Raw genomic sequence first — 19,685 nt, forward strand, 5'->3', positions numbered from 1 at the left:
ACCCATCCTTTTTTTTTTTTTTTTTTAAATAACAAGTTTTAGGAGTTTTTATTGTTTGGATAAGAATATACAAATCAGGCAGAGTAGTCCCAGTGAAATCATGGTTAGGTTTTACTGTATTTGTCTATTGATCCTTCACCTTCTAAGCACTTAAAGTACTTTCTTTTTATTAGACTTGCTTTGATCACAAATGCAGTTTAAGTGTGAATAAGTAAGTGTATTATCTTACCCTCCTCCACTCAGCTTTCTTTAAATAGAAAAGGGACAAATGTCTCTTTACTGCATATTCAGCCATAGTTGCTCAATCTATGGTGTTAATAAGAGACTGTAATTTTATCCTCTAAAAATCATTACAGATTATAATTATAGGCTATGCCTCATTCTCTTAAAAAAATCCTGGTGTGCTTGTCCATTGATATTACTGATAGTCGCCAAATGGTGAGAATGGTAACTGGTTTGGAGGCAACTGAAAGAGAAGCGGATCATCAATAAACTGGAGACCAGTAGAAAATTACACAGAGACAAATCTTATTGGATAAACTAGATGAATGTCTCCTGTTGAGACTGATCCAAGAGTATTCACTGGCCCATTTCTTACTGCGAGATGAGCTTCCGTTTAAGGCATCACTTGTGGTGGAGTTCTTTCTTTTATTTGGATTGGAACCATACTGTGATCTCTTTTGGAAAACAGACTTCCTCCAAGTCTGTTAAATGTAATTTAAAATTATATCATTTCTTGTTGATTTGTTTTTGTTTTGCTTTATTTCATGTTGTAGGCATCTGAAATGAATCCTTATATATTTAACATACAAGTATATGCATGAGAAGACATGAATATAAGAAGTATAGGAAACATAAGACACGAATAAAAGTTTTAGCTAGACATTTTTAGATGAAAAGATGTGCAGTTAAATTTGTAAAGGTTACAAATTATTCTATAAAAAGTTAGCATATATTTAAATTTTTTGGATACATAATAAAAGAATTGTATCAGTTCTGATGTCCATTGTGAAGACCCTACCACAGTCATTTTTTGTCAAGGGTAGATAGGGCTCTTGCTTGGACTGTTCCAGGATGTGCCATGGGCTCTCTAATAACATTCAGGGGGGTACATGTGCAGGTTTGTTACATGGGTATTTCATGTGATACTGAAGTTTGGGTTTGTAATGATCCCCATCATCTAAGTAGTGAACATAGTACCCAATAGGTAGTTTTTCAGCTCTTACTTTCCTCTCTTCTTCCCTGATTTTGGAATCTCCAGTGTCTATTGTCCTGACATCTTTGTGTCCCTGTGTACCCAGTGTTTAGCTCCCACTTATAAGTGAAAACATGTGGTATTTGGTTTTCTGTTTCTATGTTAATTCACTTAGGATAATTCAGCTGCATCCATATTGCTGCAAAGGACATAATTTCGTTCTTTTTTTATGGCTGCATAGTATTCCATGGTGTATATGTTTTGCATGTTCTTTATCCATTCTACCATTGATGGGCACCTAGGTTGATTCCATGTCTTTGCTATTGTGAAGAGTGCTGTAATAAACATGTCTTTTTGGTAGAATGATTCTTCTTTTTTTTTTTTTTTTTTTTAAGACACAGTCTCGCTCCATCGCCCAGCCTGGAGTGCAGTGGCACGATCTCGGCTCACTGCAGCCTCCACCTCCCGGGTTCAAGCGATTCTCCTGCATCAGCCTCCTGAGTAGCTGGGACTACAGGCGTGCGCCACCATGCCTGGCTAATTTTTGTATTTTTAGTAGAGACAGGGTTTCACCATGTTGGCCAGGATGGTCTTCGTCACCTGACCTCATGATCCACCCACCTCGGCCTCCCAAAGTGCTAGGATTACAGGCATGAGCCACTGTGCCCGGCCTAGAATGATTCATTTTTCTTTGGGTATATACCCATAATGAGATTGCTGGGTCGGATGGTAATTATATTTTAAGTTTTTTGAGAGATCTTTAAACTTCTTTTCACAGGGGCTAAGCTAATTTGCATTCCCATCAACAGTTTGTAAGTATTACCTTTTCTCTGCAACCTCGACAATATCTGGGTTTTTTTTTTTTTTTTTTTGACTCTTCAATAGTAGTTATTCTGGGCTGGGCATGGTGGCTCACACCTGTAATCCCAGCATTTTTGGAGGCTAAGGCAGGTGGATCAGCTGAGGTCAGGAGTTCGAGACTAGCCTGGCCAACATGGTGAAACCCCATCTCTACTAAAAATACAAAAATTAGCCAGGCATGGTGGCAGGCACCTTTAATCCCAGCTGCTCAGGAGGCTGAGGCAGGAGAATCACTTGAACCTGGGAGGCAGAGGTTGCAGTGAGCTGAGATCATGCCATTAAGAGCAAAACTCCGTGTCAAAAAAAAAAATATATATATATATAGTTATTCTGATTGGTGTGAGATGGTGTCTCATTGTAGTTTTGATTTGCATCTTTCTCTGATAATCATCTTTTTTTCTAAATGTCTTTATGCTATCTCTAAAATGTCCTACATATAATAGGCAAATCAAATGTTTAATAAACTGGTATGTTAGGTTTATTTTCAGGTTGAAATGAAGATAGTTATTTTTATTTTGTGTACCTTTTACATATCAACTTACTTTTAGAAGTATTTCTAACTTGTATTTTGTGTTTTTTTAGAGAAAATATTCTCTTTGGAATGGGAAATCCTCTGCTTGACATCTCTGCTGTAGTGGACAAAGATTTCCTTGATAAGTAAGTAGTAAACTCTTCATATGCACTATGTGGAACTTATATTTGAAGAAAAATGGATGAAAACTTTAGAAGTGACTTTATCACCGAACGTCTTCAATTAAAGGAAAACTCAGGAAATTTAAGTCTGGTAATAGCAAGTGTGCTATCATTAACTATTGAGTAACTGAGTACAATTTTCCTTGGGAAAACTTATATACATTGCAAAATTTTTACTTAAAACTTTTTTGCTTATTATTTGGAAGGAGAAAAGTTTATATAATTTACCTAATTATTTAATTCCCCAAATTTTAAACTACTGTCAGTGAACTACATCCGTAATAGTATCATAATCTACAGACATTCTACCCTGAATGTGCCCAATCTTGTTTCCTCTCAGAAGCTATAATGGGAGAAGAAAGATGATTAGAGAAGACAAGAGAATATGCAGGATATAATTCAGAGGCCATGAAGCTCTGTTGTTTCCCCTTTATTAGTAACTTCCAATGTTTCAACTTAGCTGAGAAATCAGTTTGTTTATTTACCTATTTGAGGCCATTTGGTACAAAAGTCCCCTCTTGTGTCCTTTTTCGCACTTTCTGAGGTTTCAGTTACCCATAGGACAGTATAATAAGACATTTTGAGAGAGAGATACATACCACGTCCACATAACGTTTATTACAGTATATTTTAATAATTGTTCTATTTTTAGTTAGTTGTTGTTAATCTGTTATTATGCCTAATTTATAAATGGAACTTTATCATAGTATGATGTGTAGGTATGTATGTGTAGGAAAAACATAGCACGTATGTGTGTGTGTATGTATATATGTATGTATATGCATATGGTTCAGTACTATCCACAGTTTCAGATACCCATGGGGCATCTTACAATGCATCTACCTCAGATAATGGGGGGACTACTATCTGGAAAATTTAAGTAGTAAAAAAGATTAATGATGAGAAAGCAAGATCCCCCCGCTCCTCACACACCCCGATTTCTGTACCCAAGAATAATTACTTTTTAAAAAATTGAGGTAAAATTTATGTCACATAAAATTGATCATTTTAACCATTATAAAGTATACAATTCAGTGACTGCCAGTATATTCACAAAGTTTTACAACCATCACCACTATCTAATTCAGGACATTTTCATCACCCCAAAATGAAATCCCATACCCATTAAGTAGTCATTCACTATTCCCTCCGCTAGCCCAGTATCCTGGGAACTACCAGTATACTTTGATTTTCTATGAATTTGTCTATTCTGAGCATTTTATATAAATGGAACCATATAATAATATATGATCTTTTGTGTTTATATATATGACCTTTTGTGTTTGGGCTTATTTTACTTATGTAATGCTTTCAGAGTTCATCCATGTTGTAGCATGTATCAGTCCTTCATTCCTTTTAATAGTGGAATATTCCATTGTGTGGATATACCACATTTTGTTTATCCATTCATTGGTTGATAGACACTTATGTTGTTTTCATTTTTTGTCTATTAGGAACAATGCTTCTTATGAACATTTATGTATAAGCTTTTGTGTTGGAATGTGTTTTCATTTCTCTTGGGTACACACACAGTAGTGGAACTGCTGGGTCACATGATATTTCTGTGCTTAACTTCTAGAGAAACCACCAAACTGTTTTCCAAAGCAGCTGCACTGTTTTGCATTCCTACCAGCAGTGTATAAGGGTTCCAGTTTCTCTACTGCCAAAGCTTATTTTTTACTATGAGTGGGTGTGAAATGATGTCTCTTTGTGATTTTGATTTGCGTTTTTCTAATGAAAACTTTTGATGTTAGCATCTTTTCGTATGCTTATTGGACATTTGTATATCTTTGGGAAAATGTTGAAGCTCTCTGCCCATTTTTTAATTGGGTTGTCGTCTTTTTGTTAAGTTGTAAAAGTTCTTTTTATATTCTGGATACTAGACCCTTATCAGCTAGCATATGATTTGCAAACATTTTCTCCCATTCTGGGGATTAACTTTAATTTTTTGATAGTGTCCTTTGATGCACAAAAGTTTTAAATTTTGATGATGTCCAATTTATTTTTCTTTTGTTGCTTATGCTTTGCTTTTGCTGTCATATGTAAGAATCTGTTGTTAAATCCAGGATCACAAAGATTTATGCCTGTGTTTTCTTCTAGGAGTTTTGTAGTTTAAGATCTTAGATTGAAGCATTTGATCAATTTTGAGTTAATTTTTGTATAAGGTATGAAATAAGGGTTCAACTTTATTCTTTTGCGTGCGGAAATCCAGTTGTCTCAATATCATTTATTGGAGAGACTATTCTTTTCCCCATTGAGTGATCTTGATACTGTTGACAAAATCAGGTGACCATAGGTAAATTTCTGGACTCCATTCTATTCTGTTGATACATATGTCTGTCCTTATGCCAGTATGACATTGGTGTTTTTGTCTATGTGTGTTTTGTTTTTTTTTGGAGATAGGGTCTTGCTCTGTCACCCAGGCTGGGGTACAGTGGTGCAATCATAGCTCACTGAAACCTTGAACTCCTGGGTTCAAGTGATCCTTCTATTTCAGCCTCCCAAGTAACTGAGACTATATGCGTGTACCACCATCCCTAGCTATTTTTAAAATTTTTTTTATATAAACGGGGTCTCCTTATGTTGCCCAGGCTGGTCTCAGACTCAAGTCTGGCTTGATCCTAGGCCCAAGTTGTCTTCCCACCTTGGCCTCCAAAGTGCTGGGATTATAGGCATTAGCCACTGTGCCTGGCCTGTACGACACTGTGTTGATTACTGTAGCTTTGTAGTAGATTTTGAAGTCAGGAAGTGTAAGTCCTCCAACTTCGTTTTTCAAGATTATTATTATTATTATTATTTAATTCGAGATCCCTCATAATTCCATATGAATTTTTGGGGATAGCTTTTTCATTTCTGTAAAAAAGGCAGTGGGAATTTTGCTTGGAATTACATTGAATATATAGATAAATACACTATTAAGTCTTCCAAGTTATGAAGACAGAATGTCTTTCCATTTATTTAGGTCTTTTTTTTTTTTTTTTTGAGACAGACTCTTGCTCGCCCAGGCTGGAGTGTAGCGGCACGATCTCAGCTCACTGCAACCTCCATTTCCTGGGTTGAAATGATTCTCCTGCCTCAGCCTCCTGAGTAGCTGGGATTACAGGCATGCGCCATCATGCCTGGCTAATTTTTGTATTTTTAGTAGAGATGGGGTTTCACCATGTTGGTCAGGCTTATCTCGAACTCCTGACCTTCTGATCCGCCTGCCTTGGCCTCCCAAAGTGCTGGGATTATAGGCGTGAGCCACTGCGCCCAGCCTTAGGTCTTTTTAAAATAATTTTAGCAGTGTTTAGTAGGTTTTCAGTGCGTAAGTCTTACACTTCTTTGGTTAAATTTAATTTTATTATTTTTGATGCTATTGTAAATTGGGATTATTTTCTTTCCTTTTCTTATTGTTCATTGATAGTATATAGAAATATAAGTAATTATGGGGACAATAATTTTTTTGAAACTTTTTTTATATCCTGGGAATTACCCCTATATTTGGATAAACTCAAATGTCAAAGGGTAAGGCAAGAATTTATAAATGTGTAAATTTGACTTATGGTAATATAATAGGAAATGTGTTGGGGGCCTAGGATGAACTGGGAGATGTGTTTTATCCTAAGACATTAAGATACAAACTTTAAAACACACTTTCCCAGTCAGAAAATACTACTGTATACAGTTACATTAATGATTTTAGTTCTTTTGGTTCCTTGTACTTTTAAATAATATACTATGCTTACATTTCTTAAAATTTCTTGTTCTGTCAAATTTCAGGCTGGGCGTGGTGGCTTACACCTGTATTTCCAGCACTTTTGGAGACTGAGGCAGGTGGATCACTTGAGGTCAGGAGTTCAAGCCTTGCCAACATGGCGAAACCCTGTGTCTACTAAAAATACCAAAAATTAGCCAGGTGTGTTGGCATGCGCCCATAGTCCCAGCTACTCGGGTGGCTGAGGCAGGAGAATTGCTTGAACCTGGGAGGCAGAGGTTGCAGTGAGCTGAAATTGCACCATTGCACTCCAGCCTGGGTGGCAGAGAGACTGTCTCAAAAAAAAAAAAAATATATATATATATATACACACACACACACATATATACACACACACACACACACACACACACATATATATATATACACACCAAGCCAAAACAAAACAGATAAACCCAAATTTCAGTGGAATCCATTGACTTCTCATTATGGAGAATGAGATTACTGGTGCCACTAGTCTTTCCTCTGCTACTTCTTCCATCTTTCTATCTCCTTACTTCTATTAACTGTGTTTTTAAGGTTGATGTTTTCATTCTGTCATCTATAATTGTTTTCCCAACTTTGAATACAAATTCATAGTGAAAGTTGAAAATGACTTACCCACATTAACATTATCACCTCGGAGCAGGTGCTGGGATTGAGGAGAGGCCAGGCACGGGAGCAGGAACTTCTGAGCCTGCAGGGGAAAAGGGGACTTCCCGGGCCCCAGAGAGTGCAGGGATACCTAGGTCCACAGCCATGGCTGGGTGGCTGCAGCTGCACTCAGGAGGGTGGGGCTCCAGCCCTGCCAGCTTGGAAGTGGGTGTGGCTTCCACCTGTTCCCAACTTCTTTGGGCTCTGTGGAACATGCAGCCCTGGCTGCACCTCCCCTATTGGAGCCAGTGTCTTTGCAGTAGCTGCTCTAGACAGCCTGCTGCTGCCATCAGTGACACTACCGGAAGCTCGAGTAACCTCTTTGTTTTACATGTTTTACTAGCAGCTGATCCTAAGTGGCTAGCTGAAGTTTTATTTTATATTTGGAAGGTTTTAATCTTTAACCTTGATTTTCAAATAAGTACCTGAAGATAGAAAACAAGTATTTGGACCCTAACAATAAAAGAGTCTTCTCTATTGTTACTCCTGGCCATTTCTTCCAAATATATTCAAAAATTTACCTTATGATATAAACCGATTGTGTTTAGCCTACATTTTGAGCCACCATTAGATAAGTACTGTGTGTGTGTGTATATATATATATTTTTTTTTCAATTTTTTATTTTTGAGATGGTGTCTTGCTCTATCACCCAAGCTGCAGTGCAGTGGCGCAATCTCAGCTCACTACAACCTCTGCCTCCTGGGTTCAAGTGATCCTTGTGCTTCAGCTTCCTGAGTAGCTGGGACTATAGGTGTGTGCCACCACGCCTGGCTGATTTTTGCATTTTTAGTAGAGACAGGGTTTTACCATGTTGGACAGGCTGCTCTCGAACTCCTGACCTCTGGTGATCTGCCCACCTCGGCCTCCCAAAGTGCTGGGATTACAGGCATGAGCTACTGCACCCAACCTAGATAAGTGGTATATTGCTATGGTGTGAATGATGGTATCCTCTCCAAAATTCATGTTGAAACTTATCCCCAGTGCTGCAGTATAAGAAGTGTGGCTCTTGGGGGTTGACCAAGTTATGAAGGCTCTGCTCTTGTGAATGGGATTAGCACACTTGTGAAAGGACTCAAGGCTGAAGCGAGAGCTCTCCTGCCTTTACATTCCTTCTGCCATGTGAGGACACAGTGTTCCTCCCCTCTGGAGGATGCAGCAACAAGGTGCCATCTTGGAAGCAGAGAAAAGCCTCACCAGACACCAGTCTTGCCGGTGCCTTAACCTCGGGTTTCCCAGCCTCCAGGAATGTGAGAAATAAATTTCTATTGTTTACAAATTACCCCAAACAAAATAAGAAAAATAAAACAACAACAACAAAACATAAGAAAATAAATAAATAAATAAATAGCCTGGTCTGGTATTTTTGTTATAGCAGCACAAGGGGACTAAGATATATACCAAATGAATGAGATATATACTGATTAGTATCTTACACTATGAAAGTGAGTTCTAATTGTCAAAATTCATTTGATAAAATATTTTTCTGATTCTGATTTTTTTTTTTTTTTTTTTAGAGACAAGGTTTCTGTTTCCCAGTCTGGAGTGCAGTAGCACAATCATAGCCTACTCACTGCAGCCTCAAACTCCTGTCCCTCCCACCAAAGAAAGAATTGAAAATTATTGGGAACACCTGTGGCAGAAAGTACATGATTGAAAAGAATCTTTTCTAGTAAACTGTAGGGACACAGTGGACATGAGGGGATAGGAAATGTGGAACATATGAATACCTCCACATGAGCCCTGGTCTGTAATTATGGAGATATGTATTAATAGGGATGAAAAAAGCAAGGAAGGAATGTGTAAGGTAGGTTTGCCTTGGTTTTTCCTGACACTAGATAAATATCATGAAAGTAAGAGGATTGAGAGAAGTAATGAAATGGTAATTGAGAAAAGAAAACCATCAATAAAAATGAAAATACTCAGTTTTGGCTGGGTGTGGTGGCTCACACCTGTAATCCCAGCACTTTGGGAGGCCGAGGTGAAAGATCACCTGAAGTCAGGAGTTAGAGACCAGCCTGGCTAAGATGGTGAAACCCTGTCTCTATTAAAAATAAAAAATTAGCTGGGCGTGGTGGTGCGCGTCAGCAGGCCCAGCTACTCAGGAGGCTGAGGCAGGAGAATCGCTTGAACCCAGGAGCAGAGGTTGCAATGAACCGAGATTGCGCCACTGCACTCCAGCCTGGGTGAGACAGTGAGACTCCATCTCAAAAAAAAAAAAAAAAAAAAAGAAATGAAAATACTCAATTTTATGACGGGAAGCTAGAATACTTGAGGAAATGTGTTTTTCTCACAGATCTAAACCTTTAATAAAATAAACATACAAACCTTATGTGAGTTTTTATTAATCTAAGTGTGCATGAAAGATGTTACTTAATGTTCACACCTAAAATACCCAAAGTAGCTGGCTGTGGTGGTGCTTGCCTGTAATGCCAGCTACTTGGGAGACTCTAACTGTAGTGCACTAGGATTGTGCCTGTGAATAGCCACTGTACTCTATCCTGGGCAATATAGTGTGAGACCCTGTCTCTAAAAATTTAAAAAAAGGAAAATGCTCAAAGCAATTGGCCATAAATTTTAGTGCTGATTATTCATTGCCAATAATTTACAACTGAATTATTTCTATAAATAAAAATGTATTACTTCTACAAATGGGTGTATGTTAGCTTTGAAAGTGAAAAAATTATTTGGAGTGTCAAGTGAGACTGCATGTGTTAGGTTTAAAGTTAGACATTTAATTGTTTTGCTTTAAAATGAATTGTAAACTGCTCTGACACTTTTATAGTTAAATTTTTTTTTTTTCAGACGAAGTTTCACTGTCACTCAGGCTGGAGTGCAGTGGCGTGATTTCAGCTCACTGTAACCTCCGCTTCCCGGGTTTAAGCTATTCTCATGGATCAGTCTCCTGAGTAGCTGAGATTACAGGCATGTGCCACTGTGCCTGGCTAATTTTTGTATTTTTAATACAGATGGGGTTTCACCATGTTAGCCAGGCTGGTCTTGAACTCCTGACCTCAAGTGATCCACCCACCTTGGCCTCCCAAAGTGCTGGGATTACAGGTGTGAGCTACCATGCCCGGCCTTTTAGTTAATTATTTATAAAGCTATTGCCATATTTTTTTCTACGACTTTCAACATTATGTTTTGTATATTTAGGCCTTTAATTGACCTAAATATTCTGTCTGGGATTTTGTTTAGTATTGTATTTATAGATTAATTTGGAAAAAAGAGATCTTTACCAACAAATTTTCTTATCCCTACAAATATTTCTTTCTTTATTTTAGGTATTCTTCTGTATCTTTTAATAACACATAAAATTTAAATAATGTAATATGGGTTACAAAATGGTTAGGCTGGTTTTTTAAAAACTTATACATCTTGTGGCGGTGATCATTTGCTAAATCTTGTTAGATTCAAAAATTATAAAAGTAAATGCTTTTTAGAAAAATAGACCATATAGAAGTCAATAAAGTAGAAATGAAATCTGGGGTCAGTATCTTTGCAGCAGTGTGTGCTGTACACTAGAATGTTCCATGATTATGGAAATGTGTATCTGTGCTATCCAACATGGTAACCACTAGTCACATTTGGCTTTGATCACTTCAAGTGTGGCTAGTGCAACTGATGAATTTCAACATTTTATTTCATGTTAATTAAATTTTAATAGATATTAATTAGCGTTTATGGTATTAACCAGTACAGCTTAGGTTTATTGTACAATTTTACATTTCTTTTGATATGTTTATATTTTTTAAAAGATATCTTCAAAAAAAGTTGTATCTCTTGTGTATATGATATATTTTTCTATAACATATTCTAGATTATTGGTGGTCGGAAATGCTTCTTAAGTTTGAATATTTTCTCTTGACTACCTTGTGACCCACATTAACAGATAGTCTTTGGTTATTCTGCTTCTCTCTTTCAAAATTCTAAATTCTTAGAATTTGAAATAAACTGCTATTTGAATCTTTATGTCATTTCACATATTGAGTGATTGCTCCTGAGTTGCTCTGGGGCTTCCTCAAAAAACAACCTAAATTATGGACACTAAATGAACACAGACTACTTTCCTTCATTTTGCCTAGATGTAAGATGCTGTTCTTTGTGTTCTTTGCTGTTCAAACCTAACTTTGAATATTGAAGGAAATGGTACTTCTAAGGATACGTAAACATGGATTCTTTTTTAGCAGTTCATTTCACAGCTCAACACACACTTTTTGGAGCACATGTCTTGTGGTTACTGTTTTGCCAAATACTGAGAATACAATGTTAAATAACTATTTTGCCTTTAAACAGCTTGTAATCTAATTGAGGAGACAGATGTGGAAAGAAAATCACTTCTTCACAGTGGCATTAAGAATAGAGGTTAAGAGTGTGCTCTGGAGCTGTGTGACCTTGGTTATCTATGGAAACTCAGTTTCTTTGTGAGTCAAATAAGGATATTAGGGTTCTTGTGAGGATTGAATGAGATTATTTGTATGTTTGGCTTATGTTAGCTAATATTATTGGCTACTGAGGAGCTTGAAATCTCTCATGCCTCTATTATTGGCAATGGAGAGCACTTGTTGATTTAAGCAGGCAGATGACATGGTTGGGATTCACATTTTAGGATTATGTGAATTGCTTTGTCTGTTGTGGATCAATAGATTTGAGGTGGCTATAGTGATAAACCTGTTGAGAGATGATGACTTGATCACTTTAGTTATGATACAATGGTTGGGAGAGAGAGTACAATGATACTTTTGTGTTATCAAGGTAAGACTTGATTGATTTAATGAAGAGGGTAAAGGAGTCAGAGATAACATTTGAATTTTTAGTTTTGGTGACTGAATGATGGTGGTATTTACAACTGAGTTAGGGAGTATAGGAGGAGGATGTGGAAGAGAGGGTTGAAAGATTGAATTGAGTTTTGTTCAAGCTTGAGATGACTGTGATACCCAGGTAGGCATATTCAGGAGACAGTTGGTTTTATGTTTCTTGGTGGATAGAAGAGTCATGGCTGGACTCCTTTTGTTTTTGGAGACAGGGTCTTGCTGTGTTGCCCAGTCTGGAGTGCAGTGAGTGGTGCTGTTTAAATCTAGTTTAATTCTTGTAGCCTTCTGGGCTTAAACAGTTCTCTTACCTCAGCCTCCTAAGTAGCTGGGACAGCAGGTATGTGCCCTACCGTGCCCAGCTAATTTAAAAAATTTTATTTTTTAGAGATGGGTCTCACTGTGTTGCCCAGGCTGGTCCTGGACTCCTCTCACCTCGTTCTCTCAAAGTGCTGGGATTACACGTGTGAGCTACGGTGCCTCGCCTGGACTCTTTAATTGTATTTAATTTTACATAGTTTGATGCAATATTATTCAATAAATGGTAGCTATTACCAGCACTATTTTTATTATTATGTAGGTGGTATTTAAAGCAACCAGTAGATAAAATTTCTTAAAAAAAGAGTAAAAAGTAAAAGGAGAAGTGGGCTGGAAGCTAGAACATTTAATAGATGGATAGATAAAGAATAAGTATAGAATGAGACTAAGAAAAAGCAGAACTAAGACAAGGTCTGATGAAGTATGATGAGTTTATATAAGACTAGCCAATAATACCTGCTGTAACAGAGATATCTAGTAAAGTAACGCCTAAAAGGGTCCCCTGTATTTGAATGGGATGTCAGTGGCGCCTTCTGCCAGGCAAATCACAGTGCAAATATGGAGACAGAAGCCAGAAATAAAATGTATTAGCAAATAAATGGGAGGTTGATATAACATGGGCCCATTTTGTTGATGTGACCCAAGAGCTAAGCAGTGATAGTAGTATCTTCCAAGTACCAAATTAAAAAATGTCCTTTAATAAAAAGATGTGGTTAGTCATTTTGAATAATTATCAATAAATTTTTTAAAATAAAAAGCATAGGAAAAATTAAGAATACAAAGAGTATAGTTCTATTTTATGTATTTAGGTTTAAATCTAGTTTAATTCTTTCAGCTTTCTCTAATTGAGTTTTAATCTTCATTTACTTTGCTAATGAGATTTAAACATATTATTTTCTTAAACTTTATAACTTTTTGCTTTTTTATTCTAACCCCGTGATTTAATCTATTTCTTTATAAGCTTCTTAAATTTCAGTCCAGCTTTAGTCTTAAATAGTGTTGTAGCGATTAATGGTTTTGCCCCTCCCCCATTTTCTTCCTTTCTAATATATTTTAATCAACTTTTTTTTTTTATTGGAAGAGCCAATTAAATATTTTGTTTAAAATCTTGCCATATCCACACTGCCTACCTGATTGGTTTTGCCAATTCTGTAAAACTTTACTTGATACTGTTGGGATTCTTTGGACTATGTGGCAATATTTGTAGATTTATAGAAATTTTAGTGATTTAATTCTTGGAAGGCAATTTTAGTTCCAAGTATTTATAGAATATTTTATTGTCATCTGTTAACTGTGTAACATTAGGCATGGGCACCTCTCTTATGACTGTCCTATTTTGGAACTTCACAGTCTGTATCTGCGCCTTTCAAGGCACTAAGTTCTGTGCCATGTCTTCGGAGGAGGAGCACATTTGAATAAAAAGTGTTTGTTTCAGTCTCAATAAAAGGCTTTTATAAAAGTTATGAACATTTAAAAGTGCCCTTTCCTCCCTTTTTGAGCTAATTGCATTCTTCATTTTACAGGGGTGCAAGATTCCAAGAAGAGGGGGCAGGGATGAGTATTTATTATAATTGTTAAATAATGCACTGGACACTTTTCGTGTAATGTTATTTGATCTGGATAGCAACCCTGTGACATAGGCAGTTTTATCCTCATTAGAGAAATTAAGTGGCTTGCCCATTTCAGAAAACAAGTTAATGGCAGAATCAGGATGATACTGCAGGTTTTTTTGATTTGTATCTAGTTATTTTTTCACTCAGTGGTTCTCTTTGTAGGGGCTAGAGGCAGAATAAAGAGGCCTCTCCCCTGTGCTCCCTCTTGCTTCCCCGTCTTCTGTTCTTTGGAGTGTATGTCATTTTTCTCCGGTAATTTAGGGCAGAAAAAATGTTGAGGACTATCACTGTACCATTTTGTTGTCTCTGATTTTTAGGAACTGTGTTCATGCTAAGAATTGATTATAAAAGAATACCTATCTATGCCATTAGGAAACAAAACTCATCCAAAATATATAGGCTGTGCTTTGCATCATTCTATGAAAGACATGGTGGGAAGTTGAGTTATAGCTTTCTACTAAGTTGAAAGTAGGCTCTGTCGCCTAGGCTGGAGTGCAGTGGCACAATCTCAGCTCACTGCAACCTCTGTCTCCCAGGTTCAAGTGATTCTCCTGCCTCAGCCTCCCCAGTAGCTGGGACCACAGGTGCCCGCCACCACACCTGGCTAAGTTTTGTGTTTTTAATAGAGATGGGGTTTCGCCATGTTGGCCAGGCTGGTCTTAAACTCCTGACCTCAAGTGATCCGCCTGCCTTGGCCTCCCAAAGTGGGGATTATAGGCATGAGCCACTGTGCCCAACTAATGATTTTTAATAACTTTATATAATACTGATGAATCACTCTTTTTAGTGGACTCTAAATACCATCATGATTTGATACCCCTTTTATTCATTTACAAAAATATATAAACAGCTTCCTTTTTTGACGTTTAAAAATTTTATAGTCCTTTCTGTCTTGAATTTGCATTTCTGTTACACTGTTCACACCAGATTCTATTCTTATAGGATGTATTTTATGCATAAGTTATATTTTGCATGTAGCATGCATACATTATGAAGGTAGTATATTTTTATGCATTACAGTCTTTCATGCATATTGAATACCCTATTATATGTCTTTACAGCCAGCCAAAATAAGTGAATTTTAAAATATCTCTTAGTCATTAAATTGTAATTAGCACAGAGTAAAATAACAAATGTATTAAAATGTTGCTAAAGTATTTTTTATTTATTAAAAAAAATTTTTTTTCTCCTTCTCTGCCATCATAAATGTTGCTTCTCTTCCTTCAAAATGTTGCTAAATTATTAAACAGAAGAAAATAGGCTGGGTGCAGTGGCTCACACCTGTAATCCCACTACTTTGAGAGGATGAGGTGGGATGATCACTTGAGGTGAGGAGTTCGTGACCAGCCTGGCCAACATGGTGAAACTTCATTTCTACTTAAAGTACAAAAATTAGCTGGGCGTGGTGGTGTGTGCCTGTAGTCACAGCTACTTTGGGGGCTGAGGCACGAGAATTGCTTGAACCCAGCAGGCAGAGGTTGCGGTGAGCCAAGATCGCACCACTGTACTTCAGCCTAACTCTGTCTCAAAAAAAAAAAAAAAAAAAAATTAAATAAATGAAAAAGTTTTGCAGACAAAATATGCATCATTCCTTGTTTAACACTTAAAAGGTTTTTATACTCAGGCAATACAATAGTGTATAGTTTCATTCAGAATAGGTCAGGAGTATGTCATCCTTTTTGTATTAATAAAAAGTGAATTTTAGGCCATTTTCTGTTACTTGGAATACCTGAAACTGGGTATTTTATAAGAAAAGGAATTTATTTCTTACGGTTATGGAGGTTGAAAAGTCCAAGGTCAAAGGGCTGCACTTGGTGAGAACCTTCTTGCTGATAGGGACTCTACAGATTCCTGAGGTGGTGCAGGGTATCACATGGCAAGGGGCCTGAAACTGTTAATATGGTAGCTCAGGTCTCTTCTCTTCTTTTAAAGCCACCAGCTCCCCTCCCATGATAACCCATTAATCCATGAATTGATTAATCCATTTATGAAGGTAGAGCTCTCATGATTCAATTACTTCTTAAAGGCCCCACCTCTCAATATTGCCCCATTGGAGATTAAATTTCAACATGAGATTTGAGGGGGATCAAATATTCAAGCCATAGCAATGGGTTTAAAGGCACTTGTGAAAGAGGAGACTGGAGAGGAAAATCAACATGACCTTTCAAATGGACTTATGATCCATTTTCAGGCAGATTAATTTTAAATTTTATGAAAAGGTTGAGTATGAATGGGAATTGAAGACCTGGGAATTATCCATTGTTGTTTATCTGTTTCTGTGTACCCTTCAGAAAGTCTCTTTACCTTCAGCAGTACAAATACATGGTACTGTGAAAGATCCCTGATCTAATATTTATAGCAACCTGTATTTTATGACCAGAGAAACTGAGACTTAAAGATGTAGAGTACTTGCCTATGATCACTTAGCTAGTAAATGGTCAATCAAAAACTCCAAAACTTGAGGCTGGGTATGGTGGCTCATGCCAGTAATCCCAGCACTTTGGGAGGCTGAGGTGGTTGGATCACTTGTGGTCAGGAGTTCCAGAGCAGCCTGGCCAACATGGTGAAACTCCTTCTCTACTAAAAATACAAAAATTAGCTGGGCATGGTGGTACGTGCCTGTAATCCCAGCTTCTGGGGAGGCCGAGACAGGAAAATCGCTTGAACAGGTTGCACTGAGTCAAGATAGTGCCACTGCACTCCAGCCTTGGTGAGAGAGTGAGACTATCTTAAAAAAAAAAAAACAAACAAAAAACAAAACTCCAAAGCTTTTCTTTCCCTCCTGTGTCATGCTGCTTAGTACATAGCCTGGTTCACAGTATATGATTACTATATAGTTAATGAATGATTTACATATTGTTTGTGAAGTCTAAAATACTTAACGTTGTAGTTGTTGCATCAGTTTTGAACTGCTGAATAAGTGTGACATTACAGATGATTCACTACAGAAGAATATTGAAGATCTTCAAAGCATGGTTAAGGTGATCTCCTTTCAGTTCCTGGAGTGGTGTTCCTGGAAATGACTAATAGAACAGCAAAAAACCGTCTACTTGGGCATTCTTGGTGTTTTATCAGTTAAGTCAGAGACCTATAACAGTGTTGGAGTGCTTGTTTTGAAGAGGTCAACTAACTTATGTTGATACTGTGTTTGTATGAAGAGTGTAATTTTCATTTCTGTTATGCAGGTATTCTCTGAAACCAAATGACCAAATCTTGGCTGAAGACAAACACAAGGAACTGTAAGTGCATTAAACAATTGGTTGTAAATAGTTTACTCTGTCTATGAAGTTGATATATGTATATGTAATCTGATTTTCAAAATTATATAATGACAAAGTATAATTAACACTATGACCTTAATCCTAACAGAATTATGATAACCTACACTATATAATTTATACTACATAAAGTTTACACAGGACATAATTTCTCCTGTATTCACATTAAAAGATGTAGTGTTGTATTCTGTCATCTAGACTAAAGTCTTATTGGGAAATATGTCATTTCATTTTCTCTTTCCAGATAAAATATTAAATTGTTCCTATTTTCTTTCTGACTGCTCTACCAGAAAAAAGTAAAAAATAAAAATAAATTGTCACTGTTAATTTTTAGGTCTTATTCCGGTGGATCACCCACCTTCATGATAATGATGGAAAAATATAATTTTGTTTCTGTCACTGGTTTATGAAAAAGTAAATGTCAGTTGTTTGGTACAATGTAAAACACTTTTTAAATTTTATTGTATTTTTATTTTTTTGAGACAGAGTCTTGTTCTGCTGCCCAGGCTGGAGGTGCAATCTTGGCTCATTGCAACTTCTCATTCCTGGGTTCAAGCAATTATCCTGCCTCAGCCTCCCAAGTAGCTGGGATTACAGGTGCCCGCCACCACGCCTGGCTAATTTTTGTATTTTAAGTAGAGATGATGGGGTTTTCCCATGTTGGCTAGGCTGGTCTCCAACTCCTGACCACAGGTGATCCGCCTGCCTTGGCCTCCCAAAGTGCTGGGATTACAGGTATGAGCCACTATGCCCAGCTGAAGATACTTTATTTTCACATCTAACTCAGGTCTCTCTTGGTTTAGTTTAATGTAACCTTCACTTGTACTCATATATAGGGACGGTAATTTTTTTTTGTGGAGGACTTCAAGACTATTATTTTCTTCTTGAGGTTAAGTAATAATTTTTTTTCCAAATACTTTTAAACTGCTTTTTAAAAACTGTCTTGAACCTTTTGCAAATTATTTTCTTCTCTCCTGTTTAAGATAACATATAAATTGTTAATTATAAAATGGCAGGACCAATGTTCAGGGAAAGGATTTCTTTGTGCATTCTTACTGTTTACACATTCTATTATTATGCTAACCTTTCAACCGTATTTTTATATTTGGTCTATCCTTATTTGAGTATAATCTCCATAGTGGGTTCTCAAATGTATTTATTGTCAAGAAATTTTTTGCTGTTTCTTTATTTCCTACTATAGTCAATGAGGGTAGGTGATTGTTACTGTAGCATTGGTTGGTTATTATTTGTAGGTCTGGTAACAGAGCTTCTTTTGCTTTGGGAATTAAGTAGTTTGTGAGCCTTAAAAGTTCCTTTAGTCCTTAGACTATGACCAGTATTAAAAATGCCAGAAATCTGCTTTTAAAGAATATATGTTATTTAATATGTAACCCATTTTAATGTGTTAATTCATTTGAAAGTTTTTTAACTGTCCAAGATATAATTCATCTCTATGGCTATAACTTGGCCAACTGACACTTTTTTCTTACTTTTTTTTTTTTTTTTTTTTTGAGATGGAGTCTTGCTCTGTCGCCCAGGCTGGAGTGTTGTGGCATGATCTTGGCTCTCTGCAACCTCTGCCTCCTGGGTTCAAGCGATTCTCCTGCCTCAGCCTCCTGAGTAGCTGGAATTACAGGCACCTGCCACCATGCCCAGCTAATTTTTGTGTTTTAGTAGAGACGGGTTTTCGCCATGTTGGCTAGGCTGATATCGAATTCCTGACCTCAAGCAATCCACCCACTTCAGCCTCCCAAAGTGCTAGGATTAATACAGGCTTGAGCCACTGTGCCCAGCCCCTACATTTTATTATGAAAAGTTTTAAACATATGTTATGTGTTCACCCATATATTTACCACCAAGGTTTTATCATTAACATATTACTTCACTTATCTACTTATTCTTCTGTTCATGTGTTACTTCATCTGTTTTTTGGATGCATTTCAAAGTAAATTGTAGACATCAATATGCTTCTCTCTAAATATTTCAACACATATACCATTAACTAGAGTTTTATATTTCAAAGTTTTTTTTTTTTTGGTTTCACCTGTTCTAAAATTTCTTATAAACTGAGTCATGTATATGTCCTATTTTGTATAAGGCTTCTGCCACTGTGGTTTTGAAATTCATCAGTGTTGTTGCATGTATCAGTTAATTCCTTTTTATTTTTGCAGATTAGCATTCTGTTGTTTATTTGTTCTATTATTGCTAAGTATTGCCACTCGTTTGATTTGTCATTAGTTGATGGTCTTGATATTTCTGGCTGCTGGCTGTCTGCCTTGTAGTTTTTGACCTACATACCAAAGAAAACTTGCAGTTGAATACGGCACCATAAAAGCAGAGTATTAATTTAAAAAAATTCAACAGTTATTGAATTAATAAATTTCGTGAATTATGAAAGCTGTTTATAAATAATCTCATTTGTGTCTTGCAACTCAAATAGCCAAAATCTTAGTAGGGTGGTGGTCATGGAAGTCAGAGTCTGCTAAGGAGTGTGTAACAACTCACCTGCTGTATTAAAAACAAAAAAA

The 19,685-nt window shown here is 36.7% G+C and overlaps 1 protein-coding gene across 9 annotated transcripts in view; it reads left to right on the forward strand.

The window, feature by feature from the left end:
* Nucleotides 1-19,685, forward strand: part of LOC105466223 (adenosine kinase) — a 567,753-nt gene that overhangs the window by 45,946 nt on the left and 502,122 nt on the right. For 8 of the 9 annotated variants that reach the window (XM_071069755.1, XM_071069752.1, XM_071069756.1 and 5 more), the window contains exons 2-3: nt 2,639-2,713; nt 17,065-17,118. In XM_071069755.1, coding sequence (XP_070925856.1) covers nt 2,639-2,713; nt 17,065-17,118 — 129 coding nt within the window. Of the gene's footprint in view, nt 1-2,638; nt 2,714-11,133; nt 11,225-17,064; nt 17,119-19,685 lie in introns of those variants that run through there. The other variant, XM_071069757.1, reaches the window with a different exon arrangement.

Source organism: Macaca nemestrina, chromosome 9 (genome assembly GCF_043159975.1).
Source record: "Macaca nemestrina isolate mMacNem1 chromosome 9, mMacNem.hap1, whole genome shotgun sequence".
NCBI lineage: Eukaryota > Metazoa > Chordata > Mammalia > Primates > Cercopithecidae > Macaca > Macaca nemestrina.